The sequence below is a fragment of the Notamacropus eugenii genome, chromosome 2 (assembly GCF_028372415.1).
Source record: "Notamacropus eugenii isolate mMacEug1 chromosome 2, mMacEug1.pri_v2, whole genome shotgun sequence".
NCBI classification, from domain to species: Eukaryota; Metazoa; Chordata; class Mammalia; order Diprotodontia; family Macropodidae; genus Notamacropus; species Notamacropus eugenii.
This window is the reverse complement of record NC_092873.1, coordinates 499,806,118-499,829,344: the sequence shown is the minus strand read 5'-3', so window position 1 is coordinate 499,829,344 and position 23,227 is coordinate 499,806,118. Positions and strand designations below refer to the sequence as shown.

General features: G+C 42.6%; 1 protein-coding gene and 1 pseudogene across 1 annotated transcript; both read right to left on the bottom strand.

Moving 5' to 3' along the window:
* Positions 1-9,861, bottom strand: part of LOC140523221 (guanylate-binding protein 3-like) — a 30,294-nt pseudogene extending 20,433 nt beyond the window's left edge.
* A 7,261-nt stretch (positions 9,862-17,122) lies between these two features.
* LOC140529943 (gem-associated protein 4-like) lies at positions 17,123-20,690 on the bottom strand. The gene is given in 2 exon segments (XM_072648995.1): positions 17,123-19,322; positions 19,325-20,690. Coding segments are annotated over 2 exon segments (3,183 nt in total). The 5' UTR covers positions 20,450-20,690; the 3' UTR covers positions 17,123-17,264.
* Positions 20,691-23,227: the final 2,537 nt, after the last annotated feature.

The following is a 23,227-nucleotide window of genomic DNA, read 5'->3' as shown; positions in this document are numbered from 1 at the left end:
GAGGTAGCAAGGAGCTAGCAAGAGAACTAGCAGGACAGCTAGAATAATTCGTTGAGTCTTAGACTTGGAGGTGTTGGTGACAGTCCAAGAACAGAGCTTCAGAGTGGAGTCAGGAAGAAATACCGGTAAATAGTCCCTTGGGAAGCCGATTACAAAATTGGCACGAATTACCAAATTATAGAGGGAAGGACAAGAAGAAGATGATTAAGTATTGTTGTTTCATATGGGGTGAAAAGATATCAGAGGAGGAGGTACAATCTGGCCCAAATATGGTTCCTCCGAGGACTGGGTTTGCCAAAAATTTAAACCTATATGTACTATTCTATTCTGTTAAATTTTTTGTCTGTATATGTTGTGTTGGTACTTCTGTGTGAATGAAAGTCTGCGTGTCTCTGTTTTTATCTGATAAGGTTGTAAATTTAGCCAGCCAGCCAGCAGGAGCAGAAAGGCTGAGCTGAACTGTCCTTGAAATTCCTGTTACTCCTCTGTTCAACCCCTCCAGATTAGTTTCAGAGGGGCGGAGGGACAAGGACGGAGAGAAAGGGAGAGAAAAATTATTTTACTGTTCAGTTTATATGGTTGGCAACTGCAAGTAAAACAATGTAGGAGAAGTGTCAGGTTAGGAGTAGAAAGAAATAAGTTATGTGCAGTTTCAAATTGGCTTGAGAGAAAGGCAAGAGAATTTAAGCAGGTAGAGATGATGAGAGGAGCAGGGGTACTGTGTAACCAGAAGGCCTGGAAGAAGTACGAAAGGGAGGGAGGGAATTTATCTTTTTCCCTCAGACCAAAGAGGCATGCTAGCAAGCATTTAACAATTTCCTGCCTCACCCAAAAGAAGAAATTCTAGTGTGATGGGAAATAACAGAAAGTTAATTGAATTCATTCTGGTCGTATTTGGAATTATGAATAGGTGAAGTGTGTCATTCTTAATTTAATGTTTAAGATAGGTAAGAATTTATTAAAGTTTGGTGGAAGTAAGCAGAAGATTAGAAAGTAAAAAAATCTCAAGTAAGCAACTTAGAGCTGAGAGTTTTGAATTTAGGTTTAATTAGATCAATATATTTGATGCCAGACAATGTATTTAAAGTAAAAAAAAAATAATAAGTTTAGGTTTTTCTTTTTCTTTGCAGAGTGGGAGGGCCAGAAGGGGGTGGCCTTGGGAATCCTGGCACAAATAAGAGGAGGGCAGAGACACCCAGTGGCATTTCTGCCAAAAATGTTACATCCAATAACAAAAGGATAGGTATTTGTTAGATGCAACATTAATCTAATGTAATTGTTACACAATTTTAAATTTGTAATTTATTACATATGGATCGGGGTTTTAAAAGGATGTGATAGAAATTTGATAATTTGAAACTTACACTTGGTTATAAAAAAAGAGCTGAATAGGTTAATGGCTTCTTTTAAGTTTTAAGTAAACTTAAATTAAGTTTAAATTTTTAGGTAATCCATCTAAATATTGTATGAGGAATTGCATTGTTAAGTTAATTAATGAATTGGTTAAAAAGAACTGTTATGAATTTTTTTGTAAGAGTTTCCTTCTTGTAGCATTCTTATTAAGAAAATGAGAACACTTTAAAAATGTACATATGTATATGGATGTGATTTTCAAGTCTGTTCCATCTGAGGATGTATTATGTTAAAAGTTTATTTCTACTGCTGGAAAGGAAATTTTAGGTAAAATTATTTTTGCCATGAATCAAGCATTTACTCTAAATTTATGTTTGTAAAAGAAAGTGTATGGGCAATGTGAAAAGGCTTTGGGTTTAGGTCTTTTCTTGTGATTTCTGTCAATTAGTTTCAAGGGGATTGTGATAAATTGTAAACTGTTCATAAGAGAGGAAATATTTGTTGTATTAAGAAATACTTTGTAAAATCTTTTGTATGGTTTTTGGAAGGCCTATCTATCCAATTTGTATTTGTAAGTTACAAAAGTGGGAAGAATTTAGTTTCTCTAATAGGATATGAAAATGCAGTTGATGTCATCTGAAATTTATTGTTCAGGTTCATAGCTAAAACAATTTGTTATCACTTATGAAAATTATATTTGCCATTTGTAATTCTAATGCTAAAACCTAAAGCTGGTACACTGTGTGTATATATGGGAAAAGAAGCAGTGCTCAGGCTAGTAATAAGTGCAGCCCCAGCAGCTGAGGAGATTGTATATAGAACTTGCTTTGGTGAGAATTTGAAAATGTATAAGAAATGATCTTCAGTGATTGGATTTTAGATCGAATTTAAGATCTAAGATATAAATAAAATCCTTGGGAACATTCTTTCTAAAATTTAATGGGAATAAATAGATGTTGTATCATTGTTCCATTGAACAAGATTGGGATTTAAAGTTAACTGTGATTGTATTTTATTTACAGAAGGATTCAGGGAAAGGAACCCCTTACAAAAAAAAAAAGGTGGCCCCAGGTGGTCTGGGAGCTCCAGGAATGGTCTTGATGTGAGTGGCCAGTAAACTGGAGATTTGGACTGATAGAATTAAGAGCGGAAAGTAGAATAGACTTGGGCATAGTGATAGAGTGGACCTTAGGAGAGCCAGCTCAAGAGGAAAAAAAAAGAAAAACAAAAAACAAGGAGTTTTCAAGGTGAGGTTTTCCAGGGCCTTTAGACAAATGAGATTAAAACTCTTTTGGGGTAATGGACAAAGGTCTCAACTTGGAATGAGATCTTTACAGGTTACAAAATGATGTAAAAGCAATTAGTATTAAAACAATTGACTGAAATAATTACTGAGACTAAATCAGAGACATCTTCAGTTTGGGAAAAAGAATTTCAGTCTAATTTTCTTAGAGGTAGGTAGTCTCTGGTAATATTTGGCATTGAAAGTTAAATGATTGTTTTGATTTGAATTGATTATATGAACATAAAAATTCAAGTTAGTGTTTGAACTTACCACATGTGTAGCTCATTCTTTTAGATTGAGCAGGGTTAGAAAGGCATAAAGTAGTTTGGGAAACAGATATAAATCTGCTAGAGCAATGACTTAGGAGTGTTATTCAATCAGGAACTAGAATATTTATAGGAAGACATGTAAGCTGCTTAAGACTTGCTTCAAAAGGTGTTCCTTGGCCAATGTGAAATTAGTCATGTCTGAAACTGATTATTGGAGCTTGCTATTTTAAGATTTTTGTGGGACTATTAACTGACTGTTCTTCTGAGTCTAACTCCAGGTGTGGATAGCAAGAGAGGCCGTCTGAGCCACTGATCCATGATGCCAGTAAGCCTGTGAGATGCTGGTATGAACTATAAAAAGGTGATCTCATGGGAAGGTCAGGAGAGTGGCTGTTCAGCCTGGGTTGAGGTAGGATTCTCCTGACTCAATTTCCCCACTGACACCTGGTAGACTTTCAGCCTGGCTTAATGCCCATTGACAATCTACTCCTGCCTGGAATTGACATGAAGTAAGGGAGATGTTGTTTCCCTGCAATGTCCCTACACTTAATGGCAAATTCCTAAAATCAGAAGTTTTGTAAGTAATAATACCAGATCTGCTGAATGATAGGTCATCTGTAGGGGAACATCTGAGGTTAAGTCTAAAATTAAGCTAACAGGTTTAGGACTTTAGATGAACAACAATAAGTTAGGGTCCTTTAATTCTTAGTAATAGTGTGGAGATGATTAGGTCAAGAGCTTGTGAGGCTAGCATGCATAGTTATTATTTTGTCTTAGTTGGTCAATGTTGGAAACAAAAAAAAAATGGTTTGTGGACTATATTGTAAATGCTTTAAAAGAAGCATCATATGATCAGAAGTTGGAATTGTTTTATGATGTGATATGCACTGTGTTAAAAATGATTATTTATTGTATTTATGTAAGTACTGGAGCCTGGTATTGACTTCGTAGTGAAATTTCGTCTTCCTAATGAGGGAATGAATAATGAATTACTGTGAAATGAAGCCGCATTTTAATGTGAATTTACTTTTTTTTTTAAAAAATGACTATTTGTCAAAGTTTCAATTTTGATTTTTGTAAGAGTGATAGGAATGGTAATCTAATATGGTATTAAGTTCAGTTTTGTAGGAGAGTGGACATCTGGATTTCTACAAGAAGATAAAGAGAAGAAGATGCTGAGACACTGTGCTGAAGACTGTTCAAAGGAGCATCCAGATCAGAAAACTGCATAAGATGATACTTCTCCCCAGACTGCTGTATGAGATGGAACCTCTAAATGGACAGTTCATTAATTTACCTTTCCCTTTGAATCTCTGTATGAAGAGATTGATCTTAGATTATTTACTTGCAGAAGAAGGGGGAGTTTGTGGGAAACTCAATTTATCTACATGTTGCTTAAAAATTGATGATAATGGAAGGATAGTGAAAGAGATCACCAAGAATATCAGGAAAGTTGCCCACGTTCCTGTACAGACTTGGAACTCCCTTTTCAATAAGTCTTGGTGGTCCTGGTTTGAAGGGAGCTAGTAGAAGAGATTACTGTGGTTTGGCCTCATAGCAATTAGTGGTATCATATTACTTCCTATTTGTTTACCTTGTTTGATTTCACTTATTACTAAAATAGTTAGAAATTCTCTAAACTTCTCTAAAACTTGCTAGAGTAGAGGAGAGGACCGAAGGAGCCATTCGGTTGATAATACTAAAGAAGGAAGGATGGGCACCTGTGGAGACAAAAGACAGGAATGATCCTGATTGGGATGAGGAGATCATGTTACAGAACTTTGGTTGAAATATCCCTGAGAAGTCTTCAGGTTAACAAATAAGAGGAAGGATTGAGTGGAATAGGTTTAGTGAAGACTTCTCAGATTGTATTTCTTCTCCCAGGGGTGAGGTAAGACCTAGAGGCTCAAGATTACAATATTTTTAGAATAGAATAGTTCCATATAAGGATATAAAACTGTGTAGTGTATTAGGGTCTCAATGATTGGATAAAACTTACATAATTCCTCGATGTCTTCATTTCAAAAGGGACTGGTTAGATTTCATGTCTAGAATGTAAGATCATATTCTCAGCTAATGAGGATAATGGTCAGTGGGGGAGGAGGGACTTGCTTAAGGGTCTATATAAATCACTGCCTTTTCTTTGTCTTCGGCTTTCCTACTCCAGGTGAACTGGTACAGGATTGTCCCGCTTCTCGAGAATTGAATAAATAAACTTTCTGTCATCACTTTGAGAGGCCTCTGAGTAAGTGATTTAAGTAGGGACCTAAGCCATTCCACACAGAGCCAAGCGAGAAGCCTGCAAGGGAAGGGTGAGACATGAGGGCCCGGTGGAAGCAGGAAGCCCAGAGGCTGCAACAGCCAAACTCCTTGGTCCTAAAGGGAGAGGATGGGAAGCTCTTCTCTGGGGAAAGAATAGGAACAAGGATTAAAGTTAGCATTTATCTAGCACATTTTGTTTGTGTTCGCTCTTTCTGTCTTCACAGTAATGCTGTGAAGTAGGTGTTTCTTTTATCTCTATTTCACAGAGGAGGCAACTGAGATTGAGGGAGGTAAATGAGGGAGGCCTGGCTCACATAGTCAGTGAGCAGCTTAGGCAGCTTTCACACTCAGGTCTTTCTGATTCCCAGTCCCTCATCATTCAACATCAGCAGCTTGGAACAGAGGAATGCATGCATTCAGTTCACCAAGAGCACTGTGAGATTAGACTTATGGGGTAAGATTTATAGTAAAGGTAGCAAACAAGGTGGATGAGGTGGCCTGGAGAAATCACTTTCTTAACATGATCAAACACACCCAAGGCTGCAAAAAGACCAGCTCCAGAAACCTGAGCTTAGGGAAGGAAAAGCAGCTGAGAGGAAAGCATCATGGGAGTGTTGGTAGAGAACAAGGAAGGACACAGGACAACTGTCGAAACCTGGGAAGTCACTGAATCTCTGCATACCCCTCCCTCATGCAGCCCTCAGCAAACTTTCTAAGACCTGAAGTGACAGGGAAAGAGCTGATCTACATGACAAGGGAAAGTGTCTACTCTGAAGGAACAGCAGGTCAGTCACACACACACACACATACACACAATATACACATGCACACACACGCACACGCACACACATGCACACACACATACAAGCACATAGACACATTGCAATGAAGTGATTTTCTACAATCAAGCCAGCTTCACTTTGACTCTGATTTAGTAAATTGTTATCAAAAAACTGTCCTTGCCTGAACTAACAGTATCTTTCTCTAATGGGGAGATGGAAGCAAAGGAAACAGGCATTTATAAATGCCACAGTGTACCATGGACCGTGCTAAGGAATTCACAAAAACCTCATTTGATTTTTGACAACAACCCTACAGAATACATGCTCTTGTTACACACTTTTTACAGTTGAGGAAAATGAGAAACCAAGATCAACGACCTGTCCAGTATCACGCTGTGTCAGTCGGTGTCTGCGTCTACAAGTGAACTTAGGTTTGACTCTAGATCCAGCATTCTATCCACTTTGAGGGACTGTCCAGAATTCACATAAACCACGAGTCTGCAGAAAGAAAGTACTTCTCCTTGACTCCTTTATCACTCTAAAGGTTTTCCTCTTTCCTTTCTTTTTGCTGTTTTCAGTCATTTAATTTTTAGTAGGTGTTGGTTTGTTAGTATTTATCTTATTACCATCATTTGTATTGATTTCAAATATTGTTATTATTTGAGGTCTCCATTTTTTATTTCATTGGGTGGCCAAGTTTCCCCTGACCTTTGCCTGTAGCAAAGCCAGGCTGAGCCTACTTGGAGCCTTGTACAGTTATTGGTTAGACTTCAGAGTGAGCACGAGAGGTACTCAGCTACTGTTTGAATCCTGACAGAGGATGCTGGGGTGGGAATGCTTAGTTGCTAAGTGGAAGTATCCCTGAAAGGTCTTTACAGACACCATGAAGGATGTGAGGCACAGACAGAGTGTTCTGGAAAGAAAACAATGCATCTGGGGCTCTATGAAAGTTTTCTGACAACAGGGATCTTTATCAGATTCCAAGAGAGAAATTCAGGAAGGTGAAAGCAGGCTGATGTGACTGATGACACCCTGCCATAATTTCCTAGGGCTATGCATTTGTATTTGGGGAGTGGTTTGTGGAGGCTTATAGAAGGTTAGCCTGGGAGGACTCTGGTAATGATTATCTTCTTGGTACCTAGGTTGATGAAGCGGTAAATTGAGGCCTTTTTTGAACTGAAGATATTTAGTGCTAAAGAAAGGCAGCTTGACTTGATGTGTTGTGATAGTCTGATGGGGCTCCCTCAATAGGGAGTCCTACTTGATCACCCAGTAGTCCTGAGTGCTTTTTCTTTTCATGGGGAGCCTTGGTAGAAATAGAGTCTCACCAGAGAGGGATACTGATTCAGCAAGAAATGGAGACATATTACAGCTTATTATAGATGACATGTTTCCAAATACATCAATGATTTAAACATTTTAAAAACTTGCATCATAAAAGAATTAATAGTGGCCAGAAGGTTATATATTCACAACTGTTGACAGCTCCCATGTCTTGGAGAAAATTATGAGGCAAAATATAAAAACACATAAAAGTAAGGAGTCATTCAACCAAAGTCAAGGAGAATGATTAATAAGCTTTTGCAGAGTTCAAAACCAGTCCGTTTAGACTCAGAATTGTCTCCCTGGATCAAGGGCTACCCATATATGTCTTAATTTATATGGAAGTTCCTGGAACTCTGGGACTTTGTCCTGTGTCAGGATGAAATGAAGGGACCTTTAGTCCTAGTAACCACCACCACCATTGCTAACCAACTGCCAAGCCCAGGAGGCGTATGAACAGCAGTGTGCCTCAGACCATTACCTCTCCTGGCAGACAGGCCCACAAATACAAAATCTAGGAATGCAACTCTCAGACTATGGAGAAGAGGCCCTCCATCCTTCCTGCTATGAACAAAACTGCTGACCAACTGGCCCTCATAGGACTGGAAATTCAGCCTCAATGAATTTGTTAGGCATTCTGAGCTAAAATCAACATACAGCAGGAGGATCAAATGATTGCCCCCATCTTGATCATCCCCTCCCCTCAGACCTTGAAGAGATAGCTCAGATCCCTTCTTCCAAAACCCGTAAGAAGAGGAGCCCCTTTAACCTCTAACCCTGATCATCTGCCTTGCTTCTAGCCTGGCCACTACAATCATTGCCCTAGGGAACAGTACCTTTGAGACAGGGGAATCTGTCTCTGCCACCACCACCAGCTGACCAACATCAGTAAGATGACTTATTGGCTTCACCTTTTGGCAACAGGTAAGTCTCAGAGGCCTGAAAACAGTATCCCCTTCACCCTGACTGGCAGTCCTGAATCCAGCCCATTTCAGGCAGCTGTCGTCCAGGGGGACATTAACTCAGGCCTCTATTTGTTCAGTAGCCACAGCAGCAAGTCAGGACCCCCAAAACAATCCTTTGCAAGTGTGGTTTTAATCAAGAGAAGAGACAATGGAGGAGATATGTTACTCTCTGGTTTCCTGCTGAACCCCTAGTATCAGCGGGTCTTTCCATGACTTCAAGCTGAATCCTTCTGTGTATTATCTCCTCACTATAATGAGTTTCTTGAGAATAGGAGCTATCTTGATTTCATAATGGTATTGTCAGTACTTAAAGCAGTAGATGGCTTGTAGTGCTTAATAAATTCATTCCTTCATTAGTGGAAGAAAGGGGAGGGGGGAAGATTCTAAAGGTAAACATGTTGACACTCTCCAGGGCTCAGTTTGAATATGCAACAAACTAAGTTCTAAATACATTTCAGAACATAAGCCACAAACAATGTGGTACAGTGCAGAAAGCCCTGACTGGAGCCCTGACCTGGGTTCAAATCTTGCCTCTCTTGTTTACTATCTGTGTGACACTAGACAAATAAGTAGTCCTCTCTGGGGCTCAGTTTCCTCAATGATAAAACGTGGGGGTTGAATTAGATGTCCTCTATGTCCCTTCCAGCTCTGTCTTGATCCCATGAGAACCATCAGTTTGATGAAAATGTTTCGATCCTGTGATTTGGCTGCTCTGATTAATCACAGAAGTAACTGACAACTGCATTCTCAGACTAACTTAATGTAGCGGTGATAACCCTGAGCAGACTCAGGCTAGCAGCAGGTAAGATAGACAGCCATTAGGAGACAAGCAGCCAAGGGACAGCAACCAGGGACAGGACATGTTTCCATTTTTAAAGAAATGCAAACACTTTTAACACTACAACATTGGGGTCTTTATTTCATGCAGATGTTTGTTGTGGGGTAATTTAATTCACAAGTATTACAGCCTATGATCTAAGTCTTTGATGAACACTCCATCACCTGACTCAGTCTCTCCTGCCTGGATTGCTCCCCTCCTCCCCTCTGCCTTTTGACTTCTCTGTATTCCTTCAATTCTCAGTTGAACTTAAGTGAGAAACTTTTCTAGCTCCTTTTAGTGCTAGTGCCTTTCCTCTAATGATTATCTCCAATATATCTTGTATAGATCTCATTTGCACAGTTACTCGCATGTTCTCTCCCCCTTGAGACTGTGTGGTTCTTGACAGTATGGACTGAATTTTCCTTTCTTTGTCTCCTCAGCACTTTCTAGCATACAGTAGGCACTTAATAAATGCTTGTTGACCAACTGGAAGGCAACAGTAAACCAGAAGCCAACTTTTAAACCTTCATTAAGTCCTAGACATTTCTTGTAGTAACTCTAATCCTTTGGCACAATTTCCCTGAAATTTAGATTCCAGGGGTCCAGAACTGCACTTACTTTTGTTCTTTCCTGCCAGTTTGTTCTTCAGGTATGCTTTGCCAGTATGGCACAGGCCAACTATTACTACCACCACCACTGGTTTGGTAATGGAAGTAAGAATCTGTAGGGCTTGCTGGTTTACCATCAGCTCTCCATTACTGTTTTCTTCCAGATATATGGGGGCCTCCATGGGCACTGCTGATGCCACGGTCACCTGCAAATGAAGAGGAGCCCCTTAGACAGAAATTGAGAAGCAGAATTCACAGAATCCTCAACTGAGATTGCCTCAGTGAGTCAGATATTAGTAATAGAAGAAGGGAAGATGCTTTGTGCTTGAGAAATTCTATTTTTAGGAACACAGAAATGCCAGTGGCAGATAATGTTGATAATAGTAATGGCAATGATGATAATTTCCTTTGTGTAGTGTCTTAAATGTTAAGAAGCACTTTATAAATATTGCCTTGTGATAAGTCTGAAAGCTATGTACAATTACTGTACCCATTGTTACAGATGAGGAAACTGGGGCAGTTTCCAGGGTATAAACCCAAATTTCCTGACTCCTGGCCCAACTCTCTATCCACTGCACCACTGAGTCATCTTGATCAGATGTTCTGTCAGTTCATTCTTGATTCCTAGGGCTGTCACCTAGGGAAAACATTCCCAATATTTGAAAATCCCTCCTTGCAGGTTCCTGCCTCGTATAATAATCATATCTCTTTGCATCATATTGGTCCAGGTTCATAGTTGCCATGGCTGTGCATTGATGTAAAGGAGGGATAATATTGGGAACTGTTTGGCACAAATACTTTGAGATAAATGGTGTTTTTATTAATCTATGGTTCCAGTCCCTTCTTAGTCATGCCTGAGTGACTTTAGGATGGTTTCTGTCCATCTTTCCCTTCCCCCACCCCACCCTGAAATTTCTCATTACTGCTTCAATTACTGTTTCCTGACTCCTGCTCTTGCACTGAATTTGTGGACACTAAGGAGCACTTTGATTTGACTGTGGCATTGCACTGTCTTTAATCATTAGCATCGTGGAAGAGCAGAGAGAGAATTTGTTTGGGAGTCAAGATGACATAGATTGAATACTGTGCCTGACACAACCTGAATTTGTGACCCTAGGAAAATCACTTAATCTACCAATGACTGATGGGTCTCTCAAAAATTATAAATTGCAGAACAATTGTAGGCCTACATTGGTAGAAGGACTGAGTTCAAACCTGGCCCGATATACTTAGTAGCTTTGAGACCCTGTCCAAGTCACTTCTCCTCTGCTTGCCTCAGTTTTTTTCATCTGTAAAGTGGGTGCAACAGTAACATCTACCTTCCAGGGTTGTAATGAGAATGAAATGAGATAATATTTGTAAAGTACTTGGCACAATGCCTGGCACATAGTAGGCCCTTAATAAATGCTTATTTCCTTTCTTCTTTTCTTCCTTCCCATGGGGAAAAAAAAGAAAAACAAAACTTACGTAACAGACCTATAGAGTCAAAGAAGACAAAATCCCACATTGGCTCTGCCAAACTGGGCTACAGCTCTGAAGGGCACCTCTTGTGTGGTCATCCCTTCCTTGTTTCCTTCTTCCCTGCATTCAAGATAATCTCAGCCATTTCCAGCTCCCCTGTCTGCTGAGAGAAGGAAGGCTCTGGGGAGCCCTCAGAAGGCAAGGAAGTAATCTACCAGAACAGGTTCTATTTGGATGTGTGGTAGGGATGGGGTTTCTTTCTGCTGGGTGGTGATTCCTTAAAGAGGAGAGAAATAATGTTATCAGGAGAAAGACTCAGGGCCATCCCAGTGGAGATCAACATGTAACCCATGAACGTAGGCCATGGTTCTTTGCTTTTGGCTCAAGTATAAGAGATTGTATCTTATGATGTTGTGAATTTCAAAAGGGCAGGATACTGTACCACCAGAATATCTAGGTATATATCGTCCCCTGTGGGTTTTGGAGCCAACTTGTCCAGTTTTGAGAGCCCTTGGAGTGAGGAGTGGTCATCAGGACACAGCCCACCAGTAGCTGAGACCAGGGCTCACCTTGTAGTCATGCTATATTTGGGCTTGAACTTGGTAGGCCCAATGCTGTATAAAAAGAGTGTGAAATGTCAGCACATTCTTCGGAGATGGAGGTGGTAGAAGGGTGATTGTGACCCTGAAATATTGGGGGTGCATGGGAAATATTTACATTTCAGCTTCTGCCTTATCTTTGATATGAATGTCCCTTTCTCAAGTCAGTTTATAATATGGGCTATATGGAAATGGAATGCTAGTCAGTGGTGTCTAGCAGTGGAGGGACCATATCAGAATGGCTGAGGGAACCCCTAGAATCCTAAGGGGGAGATTCAGCTGGCTTTGTTCTGGGAGGGTGAGGCTAGTCTTTTTGGAAAACCTTGAAAAAGAAGGGAAAAAAGCAGTTCCACAAAACTGATTAATAGAAGGACCACATCTGATAGCATCAGGCTTTAGTTCATAGCTAGTATTAGATTCCGGGTACATTACTGCCATGAGAGATCCAGATAAGAATAGCCATAGCCAGGTCTGGAAGTAATACCTTCGAGACTGCTTGTGCTACCTACACACTGCTTGTGGTATGGGTTGGGTGAGGGCCAGGGCAGTATCCCAATATTTAAGATCTATGTTATTTTTTGAGGTTTTCTATCTTGTGTAGTGTTCCTCTCTTATGGATTCATATTTAATTATTCTGTATTTGTTTCTTCTCTGGCTCTTTATAGCAGAAGTTCTTCTGTTAATATTTTGGGTGCTGTTGGTGAAGGAATCGAGTGAAACCTTGGAATCCCTTCTCAGTATAATATGTTGAAAGGCATCAAATAAAATACATAGGGTTAGAAAGGAAACTGACTGTATTGACATCTACCTATCTAGTTATTTATTGAAAAAGTTCAGTCATTCCAGGTGAAAACCTCTTTTTCGTGGAATACAGTAGTTATTCTATATCTACTCCAATTCCCCTTTTTTTGACGTTTATAGTTGAAGAGGGCTGCTGAAGTCAACTCTGTGGTTTTTCAATGTCCTTGATTGACGTTTCTGGTTGTGCCTTGAGTCAGGATGACCTCAGTTCAAATATAACTTCAGATATTTACTAGTTGTGTAACCCTGGGCAAGTCAGTTAATCCATGTGTGCCTCAGTTTCTTCCGCTGTAAAAATGGCATAATAATGATTCCTACCTCCAAGAATGGTGCTGAGGATCAAAAAAGATAATGATTGAAAAGTGTGTAGCATGGTGCCTGGGCGCATATATACATATATATGCTTTTGCCGTGAACCTTTTCCTTTTAGAGTTAGTCTTTTTTCACTTAAAGATGGCTCTAATTGTGAGAGTCTTTCCTTGTAGGAAATAGACAGTCTTTCCCCTGGTGCTTCTACTCACTGTTCCTAGTTCTTGCCCTCTCAGCTGAGAAGCCTGATGGTTATTTGTTGGTTAGGTTGTATAGGGATTCCTCTTCGGATGCAGAGAGGACTAGATGCTGCTGACATTCCTTCGAATTCTAAAATTCTATGATCCTGGCTTATTTTAGAGAAAGAACTATTTTTTAGTTATGAGTTAGGGCCAGGTGACCTTTGCAGTCCCATTCAGTTCTATGACTCTATGCTCCTGCTATAGGGTAAGAGGAGTCTTCTAGGGAAACAACTGAGGTAGAGGTGTCAGCAAGGAGGGAAACTGTGCTTTGTTCCCCCACAACACTCTGAGGCGTGGAAGGAAAGCTGAAAATGAAGCCTTGCTTTTCAAGTCCAGGAAAACTAGAGTTCAAATCCCATTTCAGACACTTTTGAAAGACACCTCACCACTCTCTGCCTCAACTTCCTCACCGGTAAAATGGGGATAATATTACCTACCTCCCAGAGTTATTTTGAGAATCCCCAATGAGATAACATGTGGTAAGTGCTTCACAAACTTTGAAGTAGCCATATAGCTATAGAAAGGCTAGTTTTGTGTTATTATCCTCCTCCTCATCACCATCACCACCTCTAAAGTACAGGCCCCATGTTAATGGATAATGTTCACGGCATGTAGAAGGATTGTGTCTTGGCCTTTTCTAATGCACTTACCTGACTCTTGCCCTGCCAGTTTGTTCATCAGCTAGGACTTGCCAGGACAGCAGAGGCCCACAGTCACCACCACTACCACAGGCTGGAGAATTGTAGCAAGCACTGGCATTGTTTCTTGCTTCACTGTCAATTGCTCCTTATTGTTCTCAATTAGGCAGATTGGGGCTGGCAGTCAGAGATCAGTGGCCATGTTGGAGGTGGTGTGTTATCTCAAAAAATTATTTGTTTGATCTCCTGGGGCCACTGAGAGCCTATATGATCTGCCCATGTCATGTAACTAGCAGGTGTTGATGAAGGTCTTCAATACAGGCCTTCCTGAGTCTAAGGCTGGCTCTCTATCTTTGACCACCTGATGCCTCTCCAGGCATAGTATGCATTTCCACGTACTGAGGCATTGTATAGCAGTCACAAGATCACTCCCTCTTTACTTGTGCTTTTCCCTATGGTCTAGGATAACAGCCTCTTGCCTCTCTGTTTAGAACTTTGGTGCTCTTATCAAAATAAACACCCAAACATTTGGGAGTAAACAGTCTCCACCTCTTCAAATCCACAAGCCAATCTTTAAGAGAAGTCAGTGACAGTGTTTTCTGTATTTCCTATGACTCTGAATTATTTGGCTCATACTTTATTTCAACTCCTTTTTTTTCAGTTGACAAGAATTTATTTTCTTTCCCTTCCCTTTCCACCAACTGACAAAAGGAAACAAATGTCCCATCAAGCAAAAGAAGTTTTCATTGCCCATATCCCCAAATGTGTGTTTCATTATGCATATTTGTTCTGATGAGGGCTGTAGAGATAGGAGTCTAGGTACTCCAAGGCTGGAGGCCCCAGCATGGGCCACCTGGAGAAGAATTCATGGACTCAAGCATTCTTGAGATCAAAGTGGTAAAGATTCACTATGCTTTTCGGTGGGCAAGAGTTCTTAAGAAACCTGCAACCTTAGACGGGTACAGGTAAAGTTTATATAGGATATTCTCTAGTAAAACATGTGCCAAATATGCTAACTAGGTGATTCAGGGTGGGATTAGGGAGTGGTTAGTTCTTAAAAAATATGATCAAAAAAGTGGGAAAAGGACCCACATGTACATAAATATCTATAGCAGCTTTTTTGTGGTGGGCAAAAATTGGAAATTGGGGGAATGCCCATCAACTGGGGAATGGCTGAACAAGTTGTGGTAAATGAATGTAATGGAATATGATGTACTGTAAGAAGGGATGGACAGGCAGATTTTAGAAAACCTGGAAAGACTTATATGAACTGATGCTGAGTGAGGGGAGCTGAACCAGGATAACATTATGCACAGTTATAGCTACATTGTGCAATGACTAACTTTGATATACTTGGCTATTCTAAGCAATGGAAGATTCTAAGACAAATACAAAAGGCTCATGATGGAAAAAGCTATTCACATCCAGAGAAAGAATTCCGGAGTCTGGATGCAGATCGAAGCACACTATTTGCTCTCTCTTTTTGTTTTGTTTCTTCTTTCTTGTGGTTCATTCCACTGGTTATAATTCTTCTTTGCAATATGACTAATGTGAAAATATGTGTATCGTGAATGTGTATATAGATCCTATATCAGATTGCATGCAGTCTTGGGGAGAGGGGAGGGACGAGCTGAAATTTTGGAATTCAAAAGTTTATGCAACTGCATGTTGTGAACTAAAAATAAAGTAATTTTAAAAACTGTATAAATCCAGGAAAACTCACTTGCCCTGTTAAATAGTGTGCCATTTCCCAATGCATTTCTTGCAACCAATTCTGATTGAATGTATAGTTACTGGTTTGCTCAGTAAATGACTTGGTTTACTTTCAGTTTCAGTATGTCCTTCCTTCCTCAACAAAATTTTTCTGTTTATCTTTTAATCTTTGGACTTAGGAAGATCTGCAGATCCTCAGGGCCCAGGAGCTGAGGAACATAGATATAAAATATAGCAAAAGTATTCACATTCTTTTTATTTACCTTTTGAAAGTTTTTGCATTCTATGAATATGAGTACATTTTCCTTACTGGGAATTCATTTTAAAGAAACATTGGTGACCAGTGACTGCTTGCCTCAGTTTTTTTCATCTGTAAAATTGGGTAACAGTAGTATCTAATTTCCAGGATTGTAGGGAGGATTAAATGAGATAATATTTGTAAAGTGCCTAGCACAGTGCCTGGCACATAGTAGGCTCTTAATAAATGCTTATTTCCTTTCTTCTTTTCTTCCTTCCCATGGGGAAAAAAAAGAAAAACAAAACTCTTTCAACTCTTGTAACAAACATATAGAGTCAAAGAAGACAAATCCCACACTGGCCCTGCCAAAATGGGCTACAGTTCTGGAGGGCACCTCTTGTGTGGTCATCTCTTCCTTGTTTCCTTCTTCCCTGGATTCAAGAGAATCTCACCCATGCCCATCTGCCCTGTCTGCTCAGAGAAGAAAGGCTCTGGAGAGCCTTCAGAATGCAAGGAAGCAATCTACTAGAACAGGTTCTATTTGGGTGTGTGGTGGGGGTGGGGTTTCTTTTCTCTTTATGTGATCCCTTAAGAGGAGAGAGATAATGCTATCAGGAGAAAGTTTCAGGCCCAGCTCCTGGAACAACAATATGTTGTGTTCATCTTTTGTTCTGGAAGAGGACCATGACATCAGAGAAATGATGAAATGACTTGTACTTGAAGTTGTTTTGAGGGAGGAAGGGCTGTTCAGGATCACCAGTCTCAGTTTCTTCTCGTAAGTCTTCTGGAGCTAGTAACTAGATATTCATCAGAATGACTGGAAAGGGCCCAGGATTCAATGAGAGACCTTGACCTTTTAGGCCAAGCCTTTTTCAGGTACTCACTTAGAATGTGGTGATGCTGACTCAGTGAATAGTCCTCTATAGGAAGTAGTCAGGGGATGGACCCTTTGAATAGGAAAGAATAAAGAAAGAAAAAAGCTGAGAGGACCATCAGGGTTGTTCTATCAAAGAGAAAGTTACTATTAACATTCCCTCTAAGCCAGGAAGGTCCAAAAAGCAGTCATTAAGTGGAGATTGTGTAAGACCCAATATTGTTCAATCTATCATCTTCAGGGTGTGCTGGGTTTAAGGAAATACCAGAAAGAAAGAAGGAGAGAAAGAGAGACAGAAAGAAAGACAAAAAAGAAAAAAGATTGAGAAGGGAGACATCTAGTCAATGAACCTCAAGTTAAATGGGCAGGTTCTGACCATCAAAATTTACATTCTTATGGAGAGGACAGGGACAGGGAGAGGGAGAAGGTGAGAAAGAACACAAGCTGAGTTATAGCTGGGTCGCGATTCAGACAGCAAAGTCTACTCACAGGTTGTGTTCATCTTTCTTTTTCTTTTTTTTTTTTTTTTCAAAAGAAAAGGTAAATTTTATTATAACTATTACAAATGCCCAAGAAAGTATTTTCTTCTTCTTTACATACTGTACCCTTGGTGTCTCTTGCCTCTCCTATTTCTTATGATTATGAAAGGAAGCTTTCGCATTCCCGTCTAGCCCTGAATCTGCCTCACTTCTATGAAGACCAGCATTTCCTGGTGTGGGTCATCAAAAGTTGTTGATCTTCTGTAGCAAAGTTTTCCGCTGTTCCCTCGGGCCAACGTTTTCGGCAATGGATCTGAGGAAGTGCTGCTCATTTGCCTTCCGGAGCAAGGCGTTTGTGGATGTGTCACTCTTGCTCAGGACTTCATACTGAGAGAGGATCTCCAGGGCTAGAACATAGAGGGGCTCACAGACCTCCTCAGGAAGCATGGCCATGATGTGGAGGATGTGACAGAAGAGTTGAGTATAAACAAACAAGGTTTCTTGTGTCAAGTCTTTCTCCTGTCCTTGGGCCCATGGGCACAGGGATTGGACCTTGATGGAGTCAAGGAGATCGGTCAGGCTGCTGCAAATATGCTTGACCACGTGGCTCCAGCCTTCAGCAGGAAGCCAATTGGAACAGCTAGGGCTGCAAAGGAACTGGAAGCCTCTCAAGAAGAGCACAGAAAGCTGCAGCTCTTGGGCAAAGGGTTTCAGGTTGAGCAGTGGAACGAACTGGACGTACTCAAGACTGTATGGGACATGCAACAGCTGTTTTTGTAAAAGACTCTTGGTCAGCTGGTGCAGGCATTTCCACTCATTGGGGCTGCACCAAGGCAAGACTTGCACCAAGGCCACGAGGAAGCCCTTGCTGAAGAAGCTGACCTCCTCAGGGTTGCCTGTATCCACAGCCAGGAGGGAGAGCATGTGCTCACAAGTGTCAACAGAGATACAGCAGCACTCCATCCAGGCCAAAAGGCCTGTGCCAGGCCCATAGGCTGGGTGATTCTGTGAGGTCCAATCATCCTCAGAAAGCTTGCAGATTTCAAAGAGTGTGGCTGGCACTTCACACTTAAAATGACCCTTAAAGACAGTTCGCAGCCGCAGGCCCACAGTCCAGTCAAGCTGCTCTGTCTTCCGGTGGAGCCAGGACAAGGACTTGGTCCAGTTCTCTGAACTGGGGTTCTCTTCCTTGGGCAGCACCATCTCACAGAGTTGCTCAAGGATGCCAATCACCACATCTTTAGAGTCCAATGAGAGGTGTCGCTTTGCCTTGGGGTGCTGCCAGTACTTGGTGTAACTGTCCAGCAGCTGGCACAGAGTGAAGAGGAGGGGGAATGGGGAACAGGAGAGAAGCCAGGAGCCATCAGAACATGGCTTTGCTTCCAAAGCCTGAACAAAGATCTTGAGACAGAGGTCCACCTCTTCCAAATGCAGCATCAAGTATGGTAGGACAAACACTTTAATTACCTCCTCAGGTGCCAGAAGAGGGGTCAAGGGAATGGTGCTGGTCTCTTGCTCTGGGGGATTCATCAGGTAGCCAAGAAACTCCAAAAACTGCTTCTCCTCCTTGGCTGATGAGAGCTTTCCCCAGACGGTTTCTTTGAGACATGCCACCAGCAGAGAGGTGGCTGAGCTTGGATTTTGCTCTTCCTCAGTGAACCTGAGGGCAGGGAAGGCACTCAAGATCTGAGCCAGGAACTTGTGAGCTCCAAGATTGACCATGGCGAGGCTGCACATCTTCTTCACCGTGGCCTCTGGGTGGAGCACGATCAGCCTGGCCACGGATGCAATGGCTTTGGCAAGGCCTTGCTCAGAGGCACTCTGGGTGATCTGGTTGAAAGTCATGTTCAGGTCCTCCTGGAAACCCTCCATGTAAGTGCCCAGCTTCTCAGAGAGGCCCTTCCATCCCCAAGAGCTCAAGATGCCTGAGAGCACTTTGTTTTTATCGAGCAAAGAGAGGTCGGAGTAACAGTCCAGAATCAAGTTAGTGACTTCTTCTGCCTGTGCTTCAGGGACCTCTTGGCCTGATGTACTGATTGTCGTGACTGTCTCCAGCAGCTTCAGTACTAAGCCTGGCTCCCGGAAAAGTGCTTTGTTATTCATGAGGCAGTCTAGCCACTCAGCTGAGAAAGCCCACTTCTTCTCAGAGGCAAAGATGTAGCACATCTCCATGTGCCGGTCCATCTTCTGCCCAATGATGGCCATGGCGATGGAGGCAGTGATGTCCTCTGAGCTCTTGCCCTTCAGAGGTGTGTCAGTCTTCCTCAGGAAGTTCTTAACGCACTCTGCCAGCTCCGAGACCCCATTTGCCCCTCATCCTTGGAAAGATCCCTGGTGTCCAGGTAACCTTTCAGGTTCTGGTTGAGGGAGGTTAGGCTGTCGCACAGGCGATAACTCCCATAGCTCAGCCTCTGGCCACTGTTGAGCATGGCCTGCAGCTCCTCCCCCCACTGCTGCAGCAAGCTGTGCAGGTACCCAAAGCCGATGAAGAGTGTCTCATTGGGCAGTTTGGCCAGCGAGGTCAGGCTCACGTCCCGCTCAGCCTCCTTCACCTTCTCGGCCAGGCCCTGCTGGTGGTAAGGGTTCTGGGCATCTGAATTCCACAGGGAGATGACAGTTGCAAGCTTGTCCAAGTACACAGTAATTGACAGCTCCTGCGGGTCCTCCTCCACCAAGGCAAAGACAGTCAGCATGTCAGCCAGGTTAGCCACAGCACAGCACTTCAGGCTGGGGGCTGTGATGTTGTTCTGGATCTGCTTGAGGCCATCCAGCAGTACCTCCAACAAAGACATGATCGGGCAGGCGTCTGGGTCAGCCTTGAACCTCTTTGGGGGATGAGAGAACTCATCTGAAGATGACAGGTACTTGTGTGCCATTGTCCGAAACTGGGTGAGCAGGGGGTCCTTTGGGTCCACTTTGTGCTTCATCATTTCCCACCAGACATCCAAAAAGAAGGTGACGTCCTGTAGGGATGTGTCACTGGCCACATGCTCCACAAAACGTTCCAGTTCTGAACGACAGATGTTGGAAGGCAGGGCCATCAAGAGCTGGATGAACAGCCCCGATGCCTCGAGGGACTTGAGCAACTCAAAAAGAACGGCATGGTTGATGGCAGGGATCATGTTCCCCACTGAAAAGAAGATGTCTTCTTGCCACCTAGCATCTGTGTCTGAAGGTGTGATGGGGCAGGGCTGGAGGACCTTGGCCCAGATGATGATCAAAGCTTTCTTGGTCCAAGCCTGGGGATGAGAATGGGCAATTGCAGAGGAGATCTCTCGCAAGGCTTCAATGATGGGCTGTCCAACTTGCTTCCAGTCAGACTTCTTGAGTTCTGCCAGAGCCTTAGGGCTGAACAGCTGCTCAGCCAGCAGGAATCCCCCATGAAGAATGGTTGTTTCTTCACAGATATTCAAGGGTCCTAGGTCCATGGCGGTGGCGGCGGCTCCGATCTCCGGGGGCAGCGCTGCCCTGCGGGGCTACCCGCTCCCCGCCCCCCCGCGGGCCCGCGCTGCGCCCGCCCGAGGCCCGCTCCCGAGGATTGTGGCGCGGGCGCCAGCGCACAATGGGCGGTGCAGCTATCCCGCGCGCGCGGCCCGCCGGCCCGCAGTCCCAGCTCAGCCTCCGGTCCTCCCGGCTGCGGCCGCGTCCGCTCCCCCACCTCCCCTCCCCTTCCCCTCCCCCGCCTGCCCCCGCCTGCTCCGACCAACGAGACCCACTGCGGCCTAGAGGGGCTCCCCTCCCCCTTCCTCTCCCTCTCCCCCCTCCCCTCCCCTCCCCTTCCCCTCCCCGTCCCCACAGCGCCCCCATCTTTCTTTTTCTAAGAGGACCACGGCATTAGAGAAATGATGGCATGAATTGCACTTGATTTTATTTTGAGTGAGGGAGGGCTTCTCAAGGTCACCAGACCCACATTCCCCTCTTGAATCATCTGGATCCAGTGACCAGATATTTATCAGGACGACTTGAGACAACCCAGGATGCAATGGGAGACTTTGACCTTGTAGCATAAGGCCTTCAGGTACTCCCTTAGAGTAAGGTGTTGCCTTGTCAGAGAATAGGCCTTTTTTAAGAAGTAGATATGTTATGGAAACTTTCAATCAAAAAGTAAAAAAAGTAAATGAATGAATCAAGGTGGGAGGCCAAGAGACTCAGGAACCTCAGGGTTGTTGCTTGAAAGGGAAATACTTACTACTGGCATTCACTCTAAGCCAGGAGGGTCCAAAAACAGCCATTGAGTGGAGGTTGGGCAGGGACTCATGATTGTTTCCATTGAGTGGAGATTGAACAGGGACACATTGTTGTTCAATCTGTGGGCTTCAAAGTGCACTGGGTATAAGGAAAGATAAGAAAGAGAAGAGAGAAAGAGAGACAGAGAAAGAAAGCCAAAAAAGAAAAAGACTGAGAAGAAAGAAATCTAGCCAATAAACCTACTGTGGCCCATGAATGTAGGCCATGGTTCTTTCCTTTTACATGTATGCTTTTGTCTCAGGCGTAAGAGATTGTAGCTTATGATGTGAATTTCAAAAGGGCAGAAGACTGAGCCACTAGGGTATCCAGGTATATATACACATAGTTCATCTTGGGGTGTGGAGTTAGCTTGTCCAGCTTTGAGAGCCCTTGGAATGAGGAGTGGTCTCCAGGACACAGCCCAGCAGTAACTGAGACCAGGGCTCACCTTGTAGCCATGCCATATTTGGGTGTGAACTTGGTAGCCCCAATGCTATGTAGAAAGGGTGTGAAGTCTGAGCCAACTCTTCAAAGATCAAGGTGGTAGAGGGACGATTGTGGCTCTGAAATGTTGGGGCTGGGTGGAAAATGTTTGTATTTTAATTTTTGCCTTATCTTTTATATGAATGTCCCTTTGTCAAAGGCAATTTTTAAAATGCACTAGATGGAACTGGAGTGCTAGCCAGTGGTGGCATCAGAATGGCTGAGGGAACCTAGAATCCTGAGGGACAGATCCATCTGGTCTTGTTCTGGGAGGGTGAGGCAACACTTCTTGGAAAATCCTTAAAAAAGAAGGAATAAAAGCAGTTTCACAAAACTGACTTTTGGAAGGACCAAATCTGACAGCATCTGAATCATTCCCCACGTATCCAAGCTCTCTTCTCCCTGCCTTCCCCATCCTTCTCCAGGGCTAAACTTGGTTCTTATCTACCTTCTCCTTCCTTCTGACCTAAGATTTTTAAACAAGGAGGAGAGACTGTACAGAAGATAAGGAAACTGCTTTGAAAGAGAAAATACAGAAAAGTTCTTATTGGCTCTTGTCCACTTCAAAGTGAATACTTCTCTGTTTGTTTGTCTGCCTGACTGTGTGCAAGGGACCAGAAAGCTTCTTTAGCCTAGAATGCTCCTTAGTATTGGCTGCCTCTCAAAGCCTGTACAAACGTGGAGCCAGAATCTCCATGGCACTGGATGGAGGGAAGGGGAAATGAATGTGGGGCTGTATTTTCTGGTGAAACCCTTTGTAGGTTCCTGAGGTCAGTTAATGCAGCCTCACTGTTGGCACCCAAGTGGGCCATGGTGGAGGGGAGCCTAAGGGAACTCAGAGTAGGTATTAGTTCATGGATTTTTCTTTTGTTTTATTTGTATCAACCTTTCTCTGAACTTATCTGATTTTTGGTCCTAGAACATAAATAAAATGGAAGTTGCTTTACATTTGATCCATAGTTTCTGTTCTGGAGCAGTTTCAGAGGTTGTGGATATCAGAGATAATATCCACTCTTCTTTCTGGTTTGTCATATGACCTTATAGTTTCCTTTAAGACATGGTTGATTAAGAATTTTTCCCGACGCACAGTTGTGAAACATATAAATTTCTGTTTTCTATGAATTCTTTTATGGTGTCACTTGAAAATGTATTTAAATCACCGATCCATTTGGAAATAGTTGTAATATATAGAACAGGTTCTGACTTGTCTCCATCACCAAATCATCCAGTTCTCTCAATAGATTTTGTGGAGCAACATTCTTTTCCCATCGTTTTCCTCCCATTTCATATAGTTTCATCATATAGTCATTCAGACACCTCAGAGGTCATCTTGACCACCTCTGTCAGTTAGAAGTTAAAGAAACAGTGTTAGGTGATTCTGCTAAAGTCTCAGAGAGAGCTGATGGCAGAGCCTAGACTTGGATTCAGGTCCTCTGTGTCTAAACCCAGTGTTCTTTCCATTGTTGCCCCTTATGTAGTGGACATATTAATCCTAA